General features: G+C 29.5%; 1 protein-coding gene across 1 annotated transcript in view; it reads left to right on the top strand.

The window, feature by feature from the left end:
* The window catches only part of LOC109342718 (putative E3 ubiquitin-protein ligase XBAT31), a 26,429-nt gene extending 11,060 nt beyond the window's left edge, over nucleotides 1-15,369 (top strand). Inside the window, exons 2-9 of the mRNA XM_019580675.1 lie at nucleotides 12,833-13,018; nucleotides 13,108-13,167; nucleotides 13,254-13,325; nucleotides 13,513-13,634; nucleotides 13,723-13,863; nucleotides 13,936-14,043; nucleotides 14,380-14,632; nucleotides 14,842-15,369. Of these exons, the coding sequence (XP_019436220.1) occupies nucleotides 12,836-13,018; nucleotides 13,108-13,167; nucleotides 13,254-13,325; nucleotides 13,513-13,634; nucleotides 13,723-13,863; nucleotides 13,936-14,043; nucleotides 14,380-14,632; nucleotides 14,842-15,234 (1,332 nt within the window). The 5' untranslated portion in view covers nucleotides 12,833-12,835 and the 3' untranslated portion in view covers nucleotides 15,235-15,369. The remainder of the gene's footprint in view (nucleotides 1-12,832; nucleotides 13,019-13,107; nucleotides 13,168-13,253; nucleotides 13,326-13,512; nucleotides 13,635-13,722; nucleotides 13,864-13,935; nucleotides 14,044-14,379; nucleotides 14,633-14,841) is intronic.

Here is a 20,416-nt window from a genome sequence, read left to right as displayed (position 1 = left end):
CTTTCAGAAAGGCACCATGGGTGTTTGGAAAGTCTATATAAAGGCTCTAATTCTCACAACACACATATACAACAACACACAACTCTTATACAATTTCCAAAAGCTATTAAACCTATTCTGAAGTTATTTCTCTACACTTTTTGCAACTAGTCCTTAACTTTCAAAGTTGTTTTTCTGAAGTTGCTTAGAATTGTTTCAAAGTTTTCCAAAGAGCATTATTACTTGGTATACATAAAGAGTTGATTGGATTGCAAGTTATACTACTTTCATACTTGTAAAGACAATCTACAATTGTTGTACATTCTTCAATATTGTTGCAGAATACTTTCTTTCACGGGGTGTGAAAAGAAAGGGGATTAGAATCACTTGGAAATGTGTTTTCCAATAGTGAATAAAGATTAGGGAGTGTGTAAGGTACATAGAAATCTCGGGGTGAGATATTGTAATTACAACTCATAATTCTTAGTGAAGAAATCTCTTGTGCTACAAGAGTACTGGACGTAGCATTCGTTGGACTAGAAGGTGAACCAATATAAAAATCACTATGTATTCTCTTCTCCCTTATCTCTTTCATTTTATCTTGATTATTTTTCTGCATATATTTTCCGCTGCACTTTAACTCTTGATTTTGCAGAAAAAGTGACCATAATTTTTAAGTCAACTAATTCACCCCATCTTAGTTGCAACCTCGTTCTTACAAAACCATAATAGGATAACATGAATTTACCATTTCTTATAATACTCTATTTTTCTTGCTACTATTCCATTATATTGTGGGGAGTATGGTGCAGTTGTTTAATGCACAATACTAGTCGACTCAAAATAATTAGGATGATAAAACTCTCCTCCCCTATCACTTCTAAAACTTCATCCTTAGAGTGCATTAGATAAACATAACAAAATCTAGTGCAATCATTAATGGAAGTAGCAAAATACTTTTTACCACTAAAGGTGGGCCAACCATGTAAATCACATACATCAGAATGAATTAAATTTAGCACCTTAGAACTTCTTTCTATTCTTTTAAAAGGTTGTCTTGTGAATCTAGTTAACATGCAAGTAGAACATGAATTTAAATTTTTGTCAAGAGTAGGAATTAATTTTGATTTCATCATATCATCCAATTTTCTAAAGTTAACATGTCCTAGTCGCATATGCCATAAATCACAAGACTCAATAATATAAGCATATATCATATCATTATTATTATTATTAACAATATTACACTTGAATATATTCTCACAAAAATAACTCTTCCCTACAAACATACCCTCTTTGGAGAGAATAAATTTATCTCCTTCAAATAAAGATTTGAAACCATTCTTATTAAGCAAACACATAGAAATCAAGGTCTTCCGAACTTTAGGAATATAAAATACATCTGTAAGAGTGAGTGTCTTTCCTGGAGTGAATTCAATCTCTACTGTTCCTTTTCCTTTGATTTGGATAGTGGAGGCATTTCCCATGTACAAAAGACTTCCATCTTCTTTATTGATGGTATTGAATAGTTCTATGTTTTTGCACACATGGCGGGTAGCACTAGAGTCTATTCACCAAGAATCAACATCTTCTATCATGTTGAATTCAGAAATGACAACAACAAGATTATCTTTTGCTTTACTTGAATTCTTTTCTTTGTTCTTCTTTTTCAAGAACTTGCGCTCATTTTTAAAGTGTCATGATTTTCCACAATGGAAACAACTTCCTTTCATTTTCTTTCTCTTGTTGTCATTACCATTGTGATTATCATGAGATTTATTGAAATCTCAATGTCTTTTCTTGGAAATTTTGCATGAATTTCCTTCCACCATTACATGGACCTTTTCATGAGCAATTTGATTTTTAGTATCATCTTGTTTTCGATACTCTTATTCTAAATGAAGGTGATTACTAAATTGCTCAAGAAATATATCCTCTTTCTTATGCTTCATGATTATTTTGAAATTTTTCCATGAAGGAGAGAGTTTTTCTATTATAGAGGATACAATAATGGTTTCATCCATATGCATGTTGTGTGGTTTGTAGCTATTGAGAATACGTTCAATTTCATACATTTGTTTCATAACAAATCTATTGTCTACCATTATATAATTATTGAAATGAGAAACAAGAAACTTCTTGCTTGTTGCGTCCTCTTGCATGTATCTTGATTCTAATTTCTCCCATAGATCATTTACTGAATGACAACTTTGATAAATATTGAACAAGGAATTTGACATACCGTTGAGGATGTGGCCCATGCAAATATAGTCAACATTATCCCATTTTTGTCTCTCTCTTGTTTCTGCAATTGTTTCTTTTTCCTTCTTTAATGGCCTTGTGGTGTTGAGGACATATACCACTTTTAAAGTAGTAAGAAGGAATTTCATCTTCTTCTCTCAGCGGATAAAGTTGCCTCCATCAAAATTTTCCAATTTTACAATATCAGAAGTCTTTTCTTTGAGTGATGCAACCATTAATACAAATTCGAACCTAAAGATTGTAAGAAAACTTGATTAATGGGAAGATGTTGAAATAATTAATGGATATGCACGCAAAAACCTCTAAAGCGTGTGTTACCATACTAACCTTTAGGTTCGATTCGCCCACCAATTTAAGTATATTGGATGCAAATGAGATGAATAGTGAATCTCATTCAATATACTTTGAAAAACCTTGATATATTTTACACAAATACAACAAGCGTATCTTTCAATAATAGTTTACAAACTTATGTTTTCTACACTTCTCTCATGCATTAGAGAAATGAAGGATGATTTCTTAAAGATGAAATTTTCGTGTTCTTGTTTTGCCTTGAAGTGTCTGTATTTATAGAGAAATTAAAAACACTTGGTAAAAAGAAGCACCTTTGAGATTCTTATTCTTGTTCTACCTTCATTTTTATTCATACACATTAAATAAAAACATTAACAAAAAATGTATACACTCATTCGTAAATTATGATATTTTGGAAATATCTTTCAAAGAAACGTGGATTAAAAGAAGTAAGATATGATAGTATATTATTACTTTTTCCCTTATTGTCACTAACATATTATTGTTGTCACAATTATTATCATTGTGATTGTCACCGTGACTATTGTCACACTATTATCCTTTCACTATTCCATTGCTACACTCACCCCCTTCATTGCCAATTTTGTATCCATATTATTACCGCTATCACCGCTATGGTATCCCTATTATTACCACTGCCCCCTTTCTTGCACATGATTTATCTATTCTTTCGTTATTTAACATTATTAGGTGTACATCAAATAATAGATAAGATAAATTTCTTATGATGTCTCTTGTTATCATACCATAACCATAAAAGGAGCCCCAATGAAAGCCACCATTATTAAGTTGGTGGTACTTGGATATTTTACACATGGTATCTTGGATACATTTGTTTCAAAAAAGAGTTTATGCCTTATGGAAAAGCATTTGTTTCAATTGATCACTTCATTTTATTTTTTAGTTTGGTTATATATCTTGGTGAAAAATCTGGAAGAAATATTTGAAAGATTCCGAGAATGAGTCTTCTAGGAAGTGGTTCTATGTAAAAGCAAGTTCGACATTATAACATTCAACTACATTGATAGGAACTTCAGGAGTGCAAAGTACTGAAGCGCATAGCATAATGTGTATAGATGTTACAAATTCTTGATAAAAAAGCAGGACCATACTTATGCTTATCTCTGAAGAATTGTTGGAGTAATGTCGATGAGGGATTCAACACTTTAGATGTGCCAAGAAGGAAGATGGTTTAGCAATAAAACTCATATCATCAGCATATATGCTACAAGATAGAAGAAACCTTTAGTCTTGAAGAACCAAGATGGAATAATAATGTTGGAGTAAAAGATATAAAGGGTCACCTTGCTTAAGATCTATTTTTATTTGTATCTTATTTATCAGCTCCCAATAACTAATGTTCACAAGTTTCTTGCATTTCTAAAATATTAAACCTGATAATAATTAAATCCAAATAATTCCAACTCATGCATTTAAAAAAATAAATAGTACGGAATCATAATCTTTTCAATGCCTAACTTCAAAATAAAACATTCATCTATAAATTTACTCGTATAATCTACCACCACATCCAAAATTTGCCTTCCATAAAATCAAGAATCGAGAAAAATAAAAAATTCAAGAATCAAGAAAATCAATAATCAAGAAAAATCGTGTGAAAATATTTTCATTGTAAGTGAAACTCAAAACTACGAGGATTTTAACATTTGGGGTTGAATTGAAGGACCTAGAGGACATTGTGAATCCCATATGCTATAGCATTATATCATTGCTCCTTTTCACTTTAGAACCTACCGTAATCATAATCCACAATAAGTTAGTCTTACTCACATGTTTAAAAACTCTTACAAAAGTATATTGGAATATTCCCTATCTTCATTTTTTAAAAGAGAACCAATCAAGGTTATTTATACAAGAGAGTTTGTTTGAAAAACAAGGCACCTAATGGTTAACTAACAAAACATAATTTGCTGCCGAAACAGAACCACTATAAACACAAAAATAACAAGCTAAAGTAAACCTATGGTACAAAGGGTAAATAACAGAAGAAAATGCAAATGTGAAAACAGGAGGTTGTATAATAGTCCCATTCAAGCTGAAGAGTATACGTTAATTACTCTCATTTTGGAAAGTAAGTAATGAAAAGGGGTTAGATCTAATGGTTTCGTTAGAATGTCGGCATACTGTTCTGAGGAGGAAATGGGTAATAAATGGAATAGTTTCCGAAGAAGTCTTTTACGAACCACATGACAATCAATTTTGATGTGCTTTGTGCATTCATGAAAGACATTGTTGTTTTCTATGTGACAAGTAGAAGTATTATCGCAATATAAGTATTATCGCAATATAATAGAGCTGGAGAAGTGTATGGAATTTGAAGAGATTGAAGAAGATGAAGTAATCCATTGTAGTTCACATGAAGTAGAAGCAAGAGCCCTATACTCTGCCTCAAAAGAAGGTCTGGTCACAATTTGTTGCCTTTTGGTTTCCAAGATATGAGTGAATCTCCTAAGAAAACACAAAGACCAGAAATGGATTTTCTGGTATCTAAACATGATGCCTAGTCAAAATTAGAGAATTGAGTGTAAGTTGGGAAGATGGTGGATAGAAAAGGTCTTAGAGATAGTATGTAAAACATAATTAGAAGGATGACCTAATCTACGGTGCCACAAATCAAAAGGAGCATTATTTTGATTATCAGTAATTGTATTAACAAAGTGTAAATTGAGTCTACTTGAACTTGCAGCCATATTAAGTACATATAAGCCATTCAGAGCTTTAACATGTCCAATCATCTTCAAGGCATTCATATCCTAAATAAGGCAATAAGACTTGTCAAATATAAATTTGTAATTTAGGGAGGTAGTGAGTTTATGTATGAAAATCAAATGATACTAAAAATTTGGTATATGCAGGACATTATATAAAACTAAATTAGTAGACAAAGTGACAGTTCCACTATGGTTAGCAATTGTAATTGATCCATTTGGTAATCTAATTTTGATAGGATTAATTGATTGATAGTAATCAAAATCAGATAAAGAAGGACTTAAATGATCAGTCGCTCCACTCTCTAATATACAATAACGCATTTTACTTGAGGTAGTATTGTGATCTAATGCATTAGTTGAGGATGTCATTGTAGTGTTGGTTAGGCTCAACTAATTGATTTGGTGTTGCACATGATTGATCTCTGCTTGTTGAATCAAATAAGTAAGTTGGGTATATTGTTCAGGATTGAATTATAAACCAGTTCATTTGTCCTTATTTGTGCCATTGGTTGTTGATTGTGTCTATGTCATGTTGTTGACAGAACCCAACATAGGTATGGATTTGTTGTAGTTGGGAGGAAAACTATGATTGAAATAACAGGTTTCTATAGTATGTCTCTCTCTACCATAATGAGTACATAGTTTCATTGAATTTGATCTATTGTTGTTGTAGAATCTGCCACCTGTTCTACCTTTCCCTCTTATGATATTAGAAGAGTTTCTCCCTGGGGCTTATTTCCAAGTATGTTCTTGACTATTAAACAACACCATAGATTCACCTAATCTTTGTTCATTGAGTTGCCCTTCTACTTAGACTACCAAGGAGAAGGTTTTGTTTATGGTGGGTAGGGGTTCCATAAGAAGGATTTGAGACTTAGATGTATGGTATTGGTCATTCAAATCGTTCAAGAAATACATCACATATTCAGACTCTATATTTTCTTTGATGCTTTTAACAAGATTATACTTGCATTGAATAACACAAGTGCATATGGGTAATTGTCTTAAGGACTCTAAGTCTTCCCAAAGGGTTTTGAGGGTGGTGAAATAAGTGGAAATGTCTTTATCCCATTGTTTGATGGAATAATTGGACATTCGAAAATAATCACCTTTTGAAAATAATTGGACATTCGAAAATAATCACGTTTTGAAAATACACCTCTTAGATCCTGCCAAAGCTCTTGTGCATTATCTATGTACATAATGATCTCGACAATTTGAGGGGTTAAAGTTCTTGTAATCCAATAAATTACCATTGTGTTATATCTTTCCAAAGTATCATACTCAAGATCACTGATTTTTGGAATTCTTATAGAACCATCAACAAACTTATATTTGTTCTTTGGTAGCAAGGCTCTCCTCATGGATTTACTCTATGAATGGTAGTTTCTACCTTCAAGAGGTGTAGACACAAGAATGGACCTCGGGTTTTCTCCAGGATGAAGATAATAGGAATTGCAAGGATTTTTGAAAATCAATTTTGTGAGGGACAAGGGTAGGTATGCCTTGGGAATCATCAAAATCAATGTCTTCCATGATCTTGCAGAATGAAACAAAATTACAGAATGAACCAAAGATAATTTTGAAAGAATTTCAAACCTTTCGGTGTGAGATTTTGATCTGTATTCTAGATCAAGTTGATTAGAAATATCGAAGAGTTTGGTTGGAAGATTTGAAGAAGAATGACACAGATTCTCCCTTTTCAGAATGAATGATCTTGCCGAAAAATTGAAATGGAATATGAGTAGCAGAGCTATCAGATTGAGAGCTCTGATACCATCTTACAAAAGATCTTTTTCTGATGTTAAATACAATGCCTCATATATTTGTGATTACTGTTATATGGAAACACTAACTAATTTTCCTTTTCCAAACAGTTTGCATAAAAGCAATTTTGTTTTTAATATTGTTTACATGGATAAATAGGGGTCTATTGCTATTCCCTCAATCCATGGCCATAGATATTTTCTTACTATCACATATGAATTTAGTAGGCATACATGATTTTAGCTAATGAAAACAAAAGGTAAGGATAGAGCCCTTGTCCAAATCTTCAATGGTTTAGTTCAAACTGAGTTTCATAAAGTGATCAAAGCAATAAGAACAAACAATGGCCCTGAATTCACCATGCATTTTTTTATTACCAAAACCTTGGCATAATCCACCAAACTAGTTGTGTTTAAATACCTCAACAAAACTCTATGGTTGAAAGAAAACACAGACATCTTTTGAATGCCACAAGGTCTATTCTGTTTCAATCTCACTTACCCAAGGTTTATTGGGGTTGTGCTGTCAAACATGCCACTTATTTGATCAATAGATTGCCTAGCTTTGTGTTACAACACAAGTCTCATTTTTCTCTTTTACATAATCAAGAACCATCTTTAGACAACCTAAGAGTCTTTGGAAGCCTCTGCTATGCATGCACCCTTCAACACCATAGAACAAAATTAGACTTTAAAGCCAATAAGTGTGTTTTCTTAGGCTATCAACATGGAATGAAGGGGTATCTGATTCTAGACCTTAATACCAGAGAGTTTTTTCTCTCAAGAAATGTAATTTTTAAAAAACATATCTTCCTATATGCAATCATTCAGCTTTCACTATAACCTTCTTCTAACCCTATTACCCAAGCTCCCAACACAAATTACTTATTCTTTGATCCTTCTTCCCAAAGTCAACACCTGATCACTCCATCCAACCTTCCTACAAACATACCCTCACATAGTTACTCTAATACCATCTTACAAAAGTATATTAGAATATTCTTCATCTTCATTTTTCAAAAGAGAATCAATCAAAATTATTTATACAAGAGAGTTTACGTGAAAAGCAAGACACCTAATGGTTAACTAACAAAATAGAATTTGCCGCCAAAACACAATGATTACAAACAAAAAATAACAAGCTAAACTAAACCTATGGTACAAAGGATAAATAACAGAATAAAATGCAAATGTGAAAATGGAGGTTGCATACTAGAAACTATCCAAATGCTTTTCTATCATTGCTTGAACCACATGCTTATATATAGATGCGTAAGAATAAGTCAATTGAATGCATATAACTATTGCATATGAATTCAGATTGTTCTTATAAGTATCATATTATAACTGAAACTTTAAATAAATAGAAATAATGTCAAAGGATAAATGATTAAAAAGAACAAAACAGACATACAAGAGGTAGCACAAAATATTTATAACAATCAATGTAATTTTTCATTTGCCTACAAAATTACGTTTATTTCTACTTAGATCGGGTGTTGCTAAATTTTAGAGTATATTATAAATCCTAATTATATAGGCTGTTATTAAACTTTAGACATAATTTTATTTCTTTTTCCTCCAAAGTAACCAAAGGAATATGTAGAATGACTAGAACCATTCCCCAATATGTAGATGAGAAGGTGAAAGATCTCATGGATAAATTCTTTACAAAAATACCAAAATAATTTCTCATCATATAATATATATATATATATATATATATATATATAATGACTTTAACTCACTCTCGAATTTTATAATAAGTACATTTTTGACTCATCTAGGCATAAATTAAGTTTATCCTATTTTATTTTAGACACTTGCCACTTGTGATCGTGGACACGTATGAAAGATAGTATAAATCAATGAAAAGGAAAGAAAGAGATGTTTGATGTTTTTTTAGGGTAAAGTAGTTGATGGTTGATATTAACTAAAAAATTGTATATAAATTAAAATCTTTTAAAATAAAGAAAAATTCGTGTGGCTCTTAAATTATTTAATCTAATTAAATCACACTATATCTTATTGAATTAAAATTTACTTTTCTAGCTTTTAAATTTTTATAAAAATAAATTTACTATCTGAAAAGTATCACTGAAAACATGCCACTTAAATGAGATCTAAGGAATTAAAAGAGATCATAGTAGAAACATCAAACATGCATATATCTTATTACAGAATTATGATCGTAACACACTCATAAGCAAAGGTTCACAAGGTATTTTTAATTGGGGATTATAATTGATGTTTATAATAATGAATTTGATTCCAATATATAGTATTAGTTTCTATCCTCCACTCTAGTTCGATTCAATTTGTTACTTAATAGTATATGTAAAGAAAATCTGAATAATGATGCACTATAAATACATTAAATACAAAGTTACATTTAGAAGTGATGTAATTACCATTTTGAAAGGCTATCACTAGTTTTTCTTATGTGTTCTTTAGTTATTGAGGTGACTATCAACATATTACTATTAAAGTTTAATATTAATATATTTCGAGTATACATTTTTTTTACATGGTTAATAATTAATCATTATGTATTTCTTTTATATAAGAATTAGTAGAAATTAACACATAAATGATATGTGGTATATTTATCGTGTGAGAAAACAGGAATACGTTACATTCATATATGAGATGAGAAACAAAAAAATAGAAAACACAAATAGGCTATGTTCATATATGAGATGAGAAATAAAACAAAAAATCTTTAAATCAAACAATACCCCAATCAAATTCTATATAATTTATCGTAGTAAATGATGAATAAAGATTACTTATTCTAAATGATATTTTATTTTGTACCTTGGATCAATCAAATATTACCATATGAATAAAAACACTTTTAAAAAAAAAAAAATAACATTCTGATTAGTGCGAAAGAGAAAATGAAATATCATTTGAAACAAATGGTCTTTGTTTGGAAATGACCATTAAACCCAATCACTCATGATCATAACGGTAAGGTGAAGGGTGGATAACTTTTACAAGTTTCCTTCTTGGGGATGCTTGGTTTCAAGTTCCAACTAACCATGGTTATTTGTTGAAGCAATGATTTTCCTTTATAGAAGAAAAGACCAAAGAATAAAGTGGAAAAATTAAACTCAATAAAAACAAAAAGGGTGAAAGCTTGGTAACTATACAAGTTTCGTCGTCATCTTATAATAAGCACGCACAATTTCATCTTTTAAGTTGCCTATAAAACTAGTAATTATTATCATTCAATTGCATAGGAAATCGCCATTTTCTTCATGAAATTAAGTGTCTATAATATAAACCTACTATAGTCATGTAATGGAGCCAATTCGAAACTTTCATATATATGAGCTTTTTATGCTTTGGGACCATTGAATTAAAACGATACCGCGTGTAGCATGATGTAGTGTGAATTGGTGATTATTGATATATGCCATTTGGGAAATAGAAGATAAATAACTAATTCTAAAGAATATATGCTATTAAGGTAAAAACTTTAACTTGATGATCCATGGAGTTACAAGAATAAGTCTTAAATCCCACTAAGTGAAGTCGGTTAATTTATCAAACAATATTATAATATTTATGTTAAATTATGTTTTTTATGTAATGTTAATTTTTTTTATTTGACTCTCACTTTTTTGAGTTTTTCAACTCAACCGGTTCCATCCAAATGGGAAATGTTTAGAGAATATTTTGGAATTAAATATTAAACTATTAGACTATTATTTGTTTTGGTCCTTTTTGGCATGCTTGCTCATGAAATATTATAGTATTATAAGTGATGTTTAATATGTCTTGTTAATTATATAATAACATGGACTTTGCAACTAACTAAACAAATAAAAGACACGTAGTTTAGCGTATCCAACTGTAATTGTATCTATTTGAGAAAGACATGAACTCAAAATATCTACAACGTCACATAAGGAAAGTTCATATCATTTGTATTGACACTATTTCAATTAACTTTAGTATGTATAATTTTGTTATTAAACATATTTATTTATTTTACTAAAAAATAGGGAAAAAATGTATGTGCGTAAGATTTTTTTATACTGTCATTATATCATACATTATTTATCCTCTTAAATATAGCTAATAGAAATGAGATACGAATATTAGATTTTTTAATAATCTAATCGAGCTATGAATCAATTTGCATGGCGAACACTAAAACACACGCTAGAACATGTTATATTATTATGTAAATATATAATATGATATCGTGCTCAAACAACTATATTTTCAATCTGAATAATCCCATACATTTTTTACACAAACCAATTAAGGGATAGATCCAAATGCAGAAAGAAGCACCCACTTAGTAGTGAGAAAAAAATACTACAAAATACTAAATGGAAAACCATTTATTAATATCATAATAAAGAATGATACAACACACCATCTACCACTCATTCATTAAGTGGTGCCATTCATTCACTATATAGTAAATTAAGTGATTTAGAATAAAGTTACTGGATTTATTTGGTAAAAATAAGTCAATTGATAATAATTGGTAAAGGAACTTATAGATTCATGAGGGTGACTTATAATAAATTATTTGGAAGCGACACATAAATTATAAGGAATAGTTCTTTTATTTTACTCATACTGATAAGCATATAAGTTAATCTTATAAGAGAATAAGTTTTATGTACTAACTTATACTATAATTTTCCAACTCCCTCATGAGCTAATCCAATGCGAAACATAATTGGCATTAAAATAAATATTATATATATGTTGTATTGATTAGAATTTTGGGTAAAAAAAGTTTGGAAATTCAATATGAAAATTATATACTTTATGATACATAGTTTCTCATTTACATATAAAAAAATGTATACACTAATAATATATAAGTTATATTTAATCATTATTGATTCTTTAAAAAATATTTAAAAAAAATAGTAAATGATATATTGATTATTATAAATGTTTACACCAAAAATTAATAAACTCTTTTATATAACACTAGATGAATAGTAATTTCAAGCAAAATCAATACTACGTAGAGAAACAACTTTTAAATTGGTAAAGTCAAATCAAACTTGTTGTTAAAGAAAGTCAAACCCAAGTTCACACTTCTCTTTTGGATCTAAAAGTTACACCTCCTCTTCTTATTTCCTTCTTTTCTTTTCTAATAACATTTTTAATAAAATTAATAATTTTGTAAATATTCTAAAATTTTGAATAACTTTGTACAACATTTTATGAAGGAATTTTTTTATACATATTAAAGAATAACAACTTTTTTCAACACATATTTATTATTTTCTAACTACTTGGTTAACTGCATTTTTTATATTTTTTAAACATTCTAAAATTGATTAACTAAATACTAGAGCATTAATTGAGAATTGAAGAAGGTACACAAAGCATAAAGGCACAAAGAATAAGAAAGTATATGATAGTATGAATACATGAATCTACCCAAAGTCATTCTCGTTAACTGCTCTACCCTGTCTCGAAACATATTTATTGTCCTATAATCAGTGTCACTATCATAAATTATGAATAATCAGAAAAATATTTAAAAATTAAATTTTAATTTAAATATATATTTTTTCAACTAATCACATTAAAATATGACACATGAAGTGACACTGCTAATTGGGCCTAGCTAAGCTACCATCTATAGTCTCTATATCTTTTCTCTAATCTCTATAATTACCTTCCCAACTTGCTTCCCATTGTTACTCACAACTTCAAACTTCAATGTGACAATTTCATTCATTCTTTCATTCATTTATTTATATCACACATTCAGCAACAGTAACCACCAACATCATGGGTCAGTGTCTGAGTTGCAGAGTTAACCATAATGAACATGTTCTATTCACTGCAGTTCAGCATGGTGATTTTCAAACAGTTATAACTCTTTTACAAGATGAACCTTCTCTTTTGTACCACACCACTCTCTATGATCGTCACTCTCCTCTTCATATTGCTGCTGCCAATGGCCAGATCCAGGTGCTTTCAATTTTCTATTTTGTTCAGTTCATGCACAAGTCTATCAAGTTTTTTGCTTTTCATCAAATTCTTATATGGGTATGTTGCAGATTTTGTCAAGACTTTTACATGGATCTGTTAATCCAGATGTTTTAAATCGCCAAAAGCAGGTAACTTCAATTGAACCTCTATTCCCTATTTTGCTTTGGTATCATCGTGCTTATTACTCTTCATTGCATTATTGTGAATGCTTCAGACTCCACTTATGTTGGCAGCAATGCATGGAAAAATCGATTGTGTGGAGAAGCTTCTTGAAGCTGGAGCAAATGTAAGGTTTCGTTACAGGACAAGATTATTGATATTTTGAAATATCTATTCCTTAAAGCAATAATTGTTCTATAAGATTTGTGAATTGTTAATAATGAATGAAGATTGGTGCTTTGAAGTGTCAATACTCAATAGTATTAATGTTTCTACTACTATTTAATATTGAATCCTAATAAAAAAATTCTCAGGTATTAATGTTTGATGCGATTTATGGAAGAACATGCTTGCACTATGCTGCATATTATGGCCATTCTTCTTGCCTTAAAGCAATTCTTTCGGCTGCTAAATCTAGTCCGGTGGCTGCTTCTTGGTTAGTTCTTTTTCTATTTCACTATCAAATTCCATTATACAGATTTTGATTTTAGATGCTGCTGTGTTGCTATTTTATCTTATTGCAGGGGATTTGCTCGGTTTGTGAATATTAGAGATGGAAAGGGTGCAACACCGTTGCACTTGGCAGCTCGTCAAAGACGGCCTGAATGTGTACATATTCTCTTAGATAGTGGTGCTCTTGTTTGTGCTTCTACTGGTGGATATGGGTAATGATCAATCAAAGTTGTAGTGATTCTTAATTAAGCTTGTTTTGTGAATTAATCAATTGCTATTTATAGCTGCCCTGGGAGCACTCCTCTTCATCTAGCAGCTAGAGGTGGATCCATGGATTGCATCCGCGAATTGTTGGCATGGGGCGCAGATCGACTTTATCGCGATGCATCAGGGTATAGTTTTGTCTCTCATTACAAATTCTTACTATTTTTGTTGAGAAGTTCCTATTGGGTTTGACACTAGACCATAATTTATGTGGTTTTATTGTGACATGGTTAGTTATCTTACTATGTTATTGTACTATCAAAGTTTAGCAAAATCATTGATCTAATTATTCAATCAATTATTTTGATGGGTCCTCCTCAATTTGTCATTTTCCTATTGCAACTTTTCAATTATAGGAGCAACTTGATTCATTCAATGATTTGGTAATTCATATCATTAGTCACAAGTCACAACATTTAACTAATTAGAATTGCTTTCATGTTGATTGGTGTATATATGCACAGGAGGATACCATATCTTGTTGCTCTGAAACACAGACATGTAGCATGTGCATCATTGCTAAATCCAACATCTGCTGAGCCTCTTGTTTGGCCATCTCCGTTGAAGTTCATCAGCGAACTTAACGCAGAAGCCAAAGCTTTATTAGAACAAGCCTTGATGGATGCTAACAAGGAAAGGGAGAAAAACATGTTGAAGGGGGGTGCTTACATTCCACCTTCTTCGCATTCTGATGGGGTAGATGACGATATCTCCGAGGTAATTTGACACCCTAAACATATATATACACCAACTTCTTGTGTTTCAAAATTGGTCTGAATCATAGTATATATATACTATGATTCATGATAAATGCTCTTACCCCTAGAACCATCTTCAATTTTTTCTTTTGAACCATTTTATGTTGATTGTAGTGCTAATGAAATGAAACAACTTTGCTCATGGTGTGATATAATTATATAATGCAGGTTAGTGAATCAGAATTATGCTGCATCTGCTTTGAGCAAGTATGCACAATTGAAGTTCAGAATTGTGGCCACCAAATGTGTGCACAATGCACACTAGCCCTTTGTTGCCACAACAAGCCTAATCCCACAACTGCTTCTCTTACACCACCAGTGTGTCCATTTTGTAGAAGTGTTATAGCTAGACTAGTTGTTGTAAAAATAGAAAATCATCATGATACTGAAGCTGATGAAGATTGTGTTGATATGAATTGTTCTAAACTAAGTAAGTCAAAGAAATCAAGAAACTTGAATGATGGAGGTAGCAGTAGTTTTAAGGGATTATCATTTGGAAAATTGGGATGCTGCAACTCTGGAAGAATTAGTGCTGAAAATGAGTGGGTTGATAAACAGTGACATATAGTTGATCAATCATTCCATATTGGTAAATACAGTAATTAAGGTGCATGAAAAGCAATGCAAAAAAATCAAAGGCATAAAGTGAAGGAATATTATGTAATTTGGGAAATAAGCAAAGTGAGAGCATGTTTCGGGAGAATTAAATTTCATTCTTATTTGGGTATCATGTATACTTTATAATTTATTATACTACCCCATAAATTAATAACATTTGTTAGTTTTTAATCGTAAATCATGCTTGATTCTTATTTTTGTTTCCCAATCTACCGACTTATCAATTCTATTATCTTTGTTTTCAATCATAAATCATGCTTTATTCTTATTTCTGTCTCACAGTCTACCGACTTCTCAATTCTATCATCTTTTCTATAAGTTGTAGCCCTATTGAGAAATAAGAATATCACTTAAAGAAGCAATGTTCTTAAAATTAAAAATGACCATAATATTGAACAAACTTCAAGTTATCCTTATTTACATGAGAATAACACAAGCACATTCATTGTGCTTTCTCTGAGTTTGAACTTTTGCGGTTGGGGTGTCATGCTCTTGTTGTTATTGTTGTAGTATTATTATTACTTAAGAATCAAGAATGAAGAAGCACCATGACATCCATATTTTTGGTCTAGTGAATAATATTATTCATAAGAACATAATTTCATAGAGTCATTCGGTCTGAATGCTACATAAAGAACATAAGACAGATGAAGAAACGAAAAGTAGTAAGAGTAACTTGTCTCGAAAGTATAATAAGATTATATGAAAATATGAAAGTGAATTGATTATTTAATTTGCTTCTTGTTTTGTTTCTTTGAACCTGTTTATAATAGAGAAATAAGATAGGGAAGAGAAAGACATTGCTCTTGTTGCTTGTCATGTGATAATGTCTACATTGGAAGAATAATTTTAATTTCTGCACTCAAGAGTAACTTTAGCTTATATACTAGAATAAATAATAGCACACTCTCTGTATCAAAGTAATAGTTATTTAAAGTTTTGTACATTGGTACTTCAAAATGCCTAATAGCCTATCATTCTTTTCTAATCAATTGTAAGTTTTATTTTTCATTCTACAAAATTTTCTTTGGTTAAGTGAAATATAAATAAATATTTAAGAGTGGTAAAAACATCGTCCAATTCAATCACAACATAATAAAATATAAAAAATCACTTCTAGTTGGTCTCATGTTATTATATTATCTAGTATCTAATGCAAATTATGCAGTGTGAACATGTGGGGCTATTATTATAGTAATATCATTGATCTGAATAGTGGGATACCCTTATCTCTTGTTGTGTCAGATTTTTAATAAATTATTGGTGCATACACTTTTATAAATCAATCATTGATCATTATAGTGACGACCTTTAAGTTAGTAGATATTAAAATATCATAAATGTTGATTATTTTTAAGTGGAAAATAAGTAGGATTTAACTTCATTACATTTGATATTTATTTATTCATTTCTTTCCGGGGGAAAATGTGAATAGGAACTAATTACCAACATATAAACTAATTATTTTACAATCAATTTTATTGTTTGAATAGAACTCACAATTTAATTACCAACATATAAACTAATTATTTTTTACATTAATAATAGCAAAACAATTGAGGATACGATTCTCGAAAACGACAATCACAAACCTCAAATGGATCAATTCCTTACTCAAATATTCTTAATAATATAAAAAAAATCGGTTAATATGAAGACAAATAGATACCAACCAGGTGTTGGAAACTCTAAGCACCAAAACTGGAAACAGAAACAGACAGATATTAGTATGAAGGAAATAATGTGATAATGAATCATGTTAGATGTCATTTCTTCATACGATGTGCTTCAAAACCAAACGCCTTTGACGGCTACGTTTCAACTACCAATCGTATTTATTACTTACCGTCATGCTTATACATAAATATTACATTATTTTTCATTCATTTGTATTATTTTTTGGAATAATGATTAATAATGTAGTATTAATGTAAAAAATTCTTACACTGTTGTATATATCTTTTTCCTTATTCTCAATTAGTTTATAGATTTTAGCTTTGAATTTAATAGGTATTTTCTTACAAAAAAATTGATTAAAGGCTATAAAATTTTATTTCAATACATTAATTAATGATAGTATTATATACAACAATCTTACAAGGTAGAGCTTGGATACTTAATAGTATGACATTTTCGTATACAGTTACTTTAGTTTAATTTTTAAGGAATCAAAAATATAATTTTGTATTAAAACGTATGGGTTTAAAGTATTACAAATATTATAGATTTGATTTTTTTAATATCAATTTACTTTTTTTCAATTCAATAAAAAAGTGCCCTTAGAACATTATTGTTGCTTGTTCAATTAAAAAACAACTTTGAGTTGAAAAGAAACCTATCATGTACAATTGCAACCTAATTTCAATTGCATAATATTGCTATAAAGAATAGTATTAGGATTAATTACTTACCAATTGCCACAAATGGGTCAACTTGAAAAACTTGGGTTCCCTTAAATTGGGTCAACAAATGGCTCACTTGGTCCGATATTTCTTTTTCATGAAAGAAAAAAGTGATGTAAAATTTCAATTGATGTCAAAAGAGTATGATTATTTAAAAATAAAAAATCAAACATAATAGTTTAGTCATTTATAGTAACTTTACGTAGCAAATATTGATTTTATTTTGCTAGTATGAGCAGTTTTTGTTAGTTGAACAATTATGGCATCTCTTTCTTGGTTTGGAGAGTAGAACAATGAAGTTGTTGAAGTTAGATATCAGCATCTTACCCACCGCATCATCATAAAAGAACAATGCCCACAGGGCTATAATACATTTATTTTCTTCAAATTTATGAACGGATGTAATAAATCTAAACTAAAGATAGATAAATGTGTGAAATAAAAATAAATAAATAAATTGTTGCTTTTTACTAGTAATTATGCCATCTATCCTCTTTATAAAATCACATTTTGAAACATTTTTTGTCCCTGAATATAAGCTATTTTACAATGTAATATCTTTGTATCGTCAATATAAATAGTAGATGTATCGTCAATATAAATAGTAGATGTTAACGATGAGCTACTTTCTTTAAGTGCACATGTACTCATACTATTTGTGAGTATATATATGTGTAGTGAGTATTTATGAGTACCAAATCAATTATCAATTTTAATTATATATTTGTAATAATTAATATATAAAAATAATTATTATATATATATATATATATATATATGTTAATCTTATGATTTTAGTATAACTAGTAAAATTTATTATGAAATAATAAAGTAAATAATATATGAATTTAAAAAAATAATATAAATATATAATACAAATATATTATTTAATTAAAAATTAATTTATAAATATTAGTATTAATCAAACATACATGATAAAATTTGAGAATAAGATATTGTGTGGGTACCCATTATATGTATTTTAAGGATAGCCATGAGTTATGTTTTTTTTGCTATTCCTAGAACTCTTTGTATGTCAAAAATAATGATTTGTTATCCAAACCTGTATATCAAATCATGTACTCGACTAATGAAAATATATTATCTTAAGTATAAAAATTAAATGTTTATTAATTTCTCTGTTTTTTCTTGAATATTATTAGAACAAGGTATGCTTTGCAACGCCCTTTGGATCTTATTAGATGATCCTTGTGCCAATCTTACACAGGAAATGCTTTTTTAAATGTTTATTAGTTACTAGTGTATTGTTTTAGCAGATGCAGATTTATTTGGATTTTGTACTATGTTTATTGCCAATATCCACGAATGATTGCTGAAATTGTTAATGCGCTATGCTTCTTAAATTCTTCCAAACCTGAAACTATCATCCATGGTGATTTGATCCTTGAAAATATAATTCTTCATTCATCACTTAGAGTCTGTTTGTGAGTTGAATCTTGGAGAAAAATTAACGAAAAAATGAAATCTTAAAGAACCATAAAATATATTTGTAAGGTGGTTCTGAAGCCTTATCTTTTCTCTTTCCTTCAGAGACTTAACTTGCAAAGAGACTTTTAGCTGCAAGATATGTGATTTGGGGTTCTGATGTTCTCACTCTAGAGAATTGGAGCAATTACATCTTTCAGAAGAGCGATCAGTGCCATCTTTCAGAAGAGTGATCAGTGCTATCTTTTTTCTTATGTCCAATCTTTCATGTAACTGATTCTTTTTTATTAAGAAAACATAATTAGGATAATAGGCTCATTGGAAAGATAATGTTCTATCTAAATTGCTTGTCACCAATTCTGAAGGACCATTTTATTCTCCTTTTTATTACAAGATGAATATAGTTATAGTTATGTTATTCTATGTGTTCATGTTTATATTGGATTCTACTTCAGGAAATAATACATGAAAATAGAACCCTAGGAGCTTATGGAAATTTGTGCTGTGATGAGTCTAGATGCTTTAATCGTATAATAATTATAATGAATTGCTGAAATGTTAGCAAATTGAGCCATGCCTTATACAAATTCCCATATTAACTATTCAAGCTTCCATTACTGAACCTTTATAATTGGTATATTGACCTAATTTTAGTTTTTATTTTGATTATAAAGAAGTTTAAGTAATTTGGTTAAGTAATTTTGATTATAAAATGGGCCCCTAATCAATAAAAAATATTATTATATATATAAATTTAACACTAAAATTAGAAAAAAAGTAATATCAATTTATATTTTATTTATTTATTTCAAATTTCAAAGAAACTTTCCAACATTTGTCCAAAAATGAGATTCTCCAAAAAAACATTAATGTACATATATCTACAAAAATATAGTCAAACAAAATCTTAAACATTCAAAATTTATAAGTTAATTGCTAAAGTAGCAATATAAAAAATATAACAAAAACATTAATCAAAATAAATATAATAATCAAACAAATAACTCAATACTTAATAAGTATTGTAAAAACAATTGGACCTACGTCACTACATGCAACATGGTTAGGCTTGGTTGGCCTAAGATTTTGGGATCACATATTTAAATATTATGAATCATAATTAATTGAAGAAAATACATTTAAATTAAAAATATTTTGTTATTAGTTTCCATGAATTCCTAACAATGGATTAATGTGAATAATATGAGAGATCTATTTACTCCTAAGTTAAAAGCATATTTCACATCTTAATTATTTATTGTATGAAAATTTTAATT

This window comes from Lupinus angustifolius, chromosome LG03 (assembly GCF_001865875.1).
Source record: "Lupinus angustifolius cultivar Tanjil chromosome LG03, LupAngTanjil_v1.0, whole genome shotgun sequence".
NCBI lineage: Eukaryota > Viridiplantae > Streptophyta > Magnoliopsida > Fabales > Fabaceae > Lupinus > Lupinus angustifolius.
The sequence above is the reverse complement of the archived record's forward strand: the minus strand, read 5'-3'. Positions and strand labels throughout refer to the sequence as shown.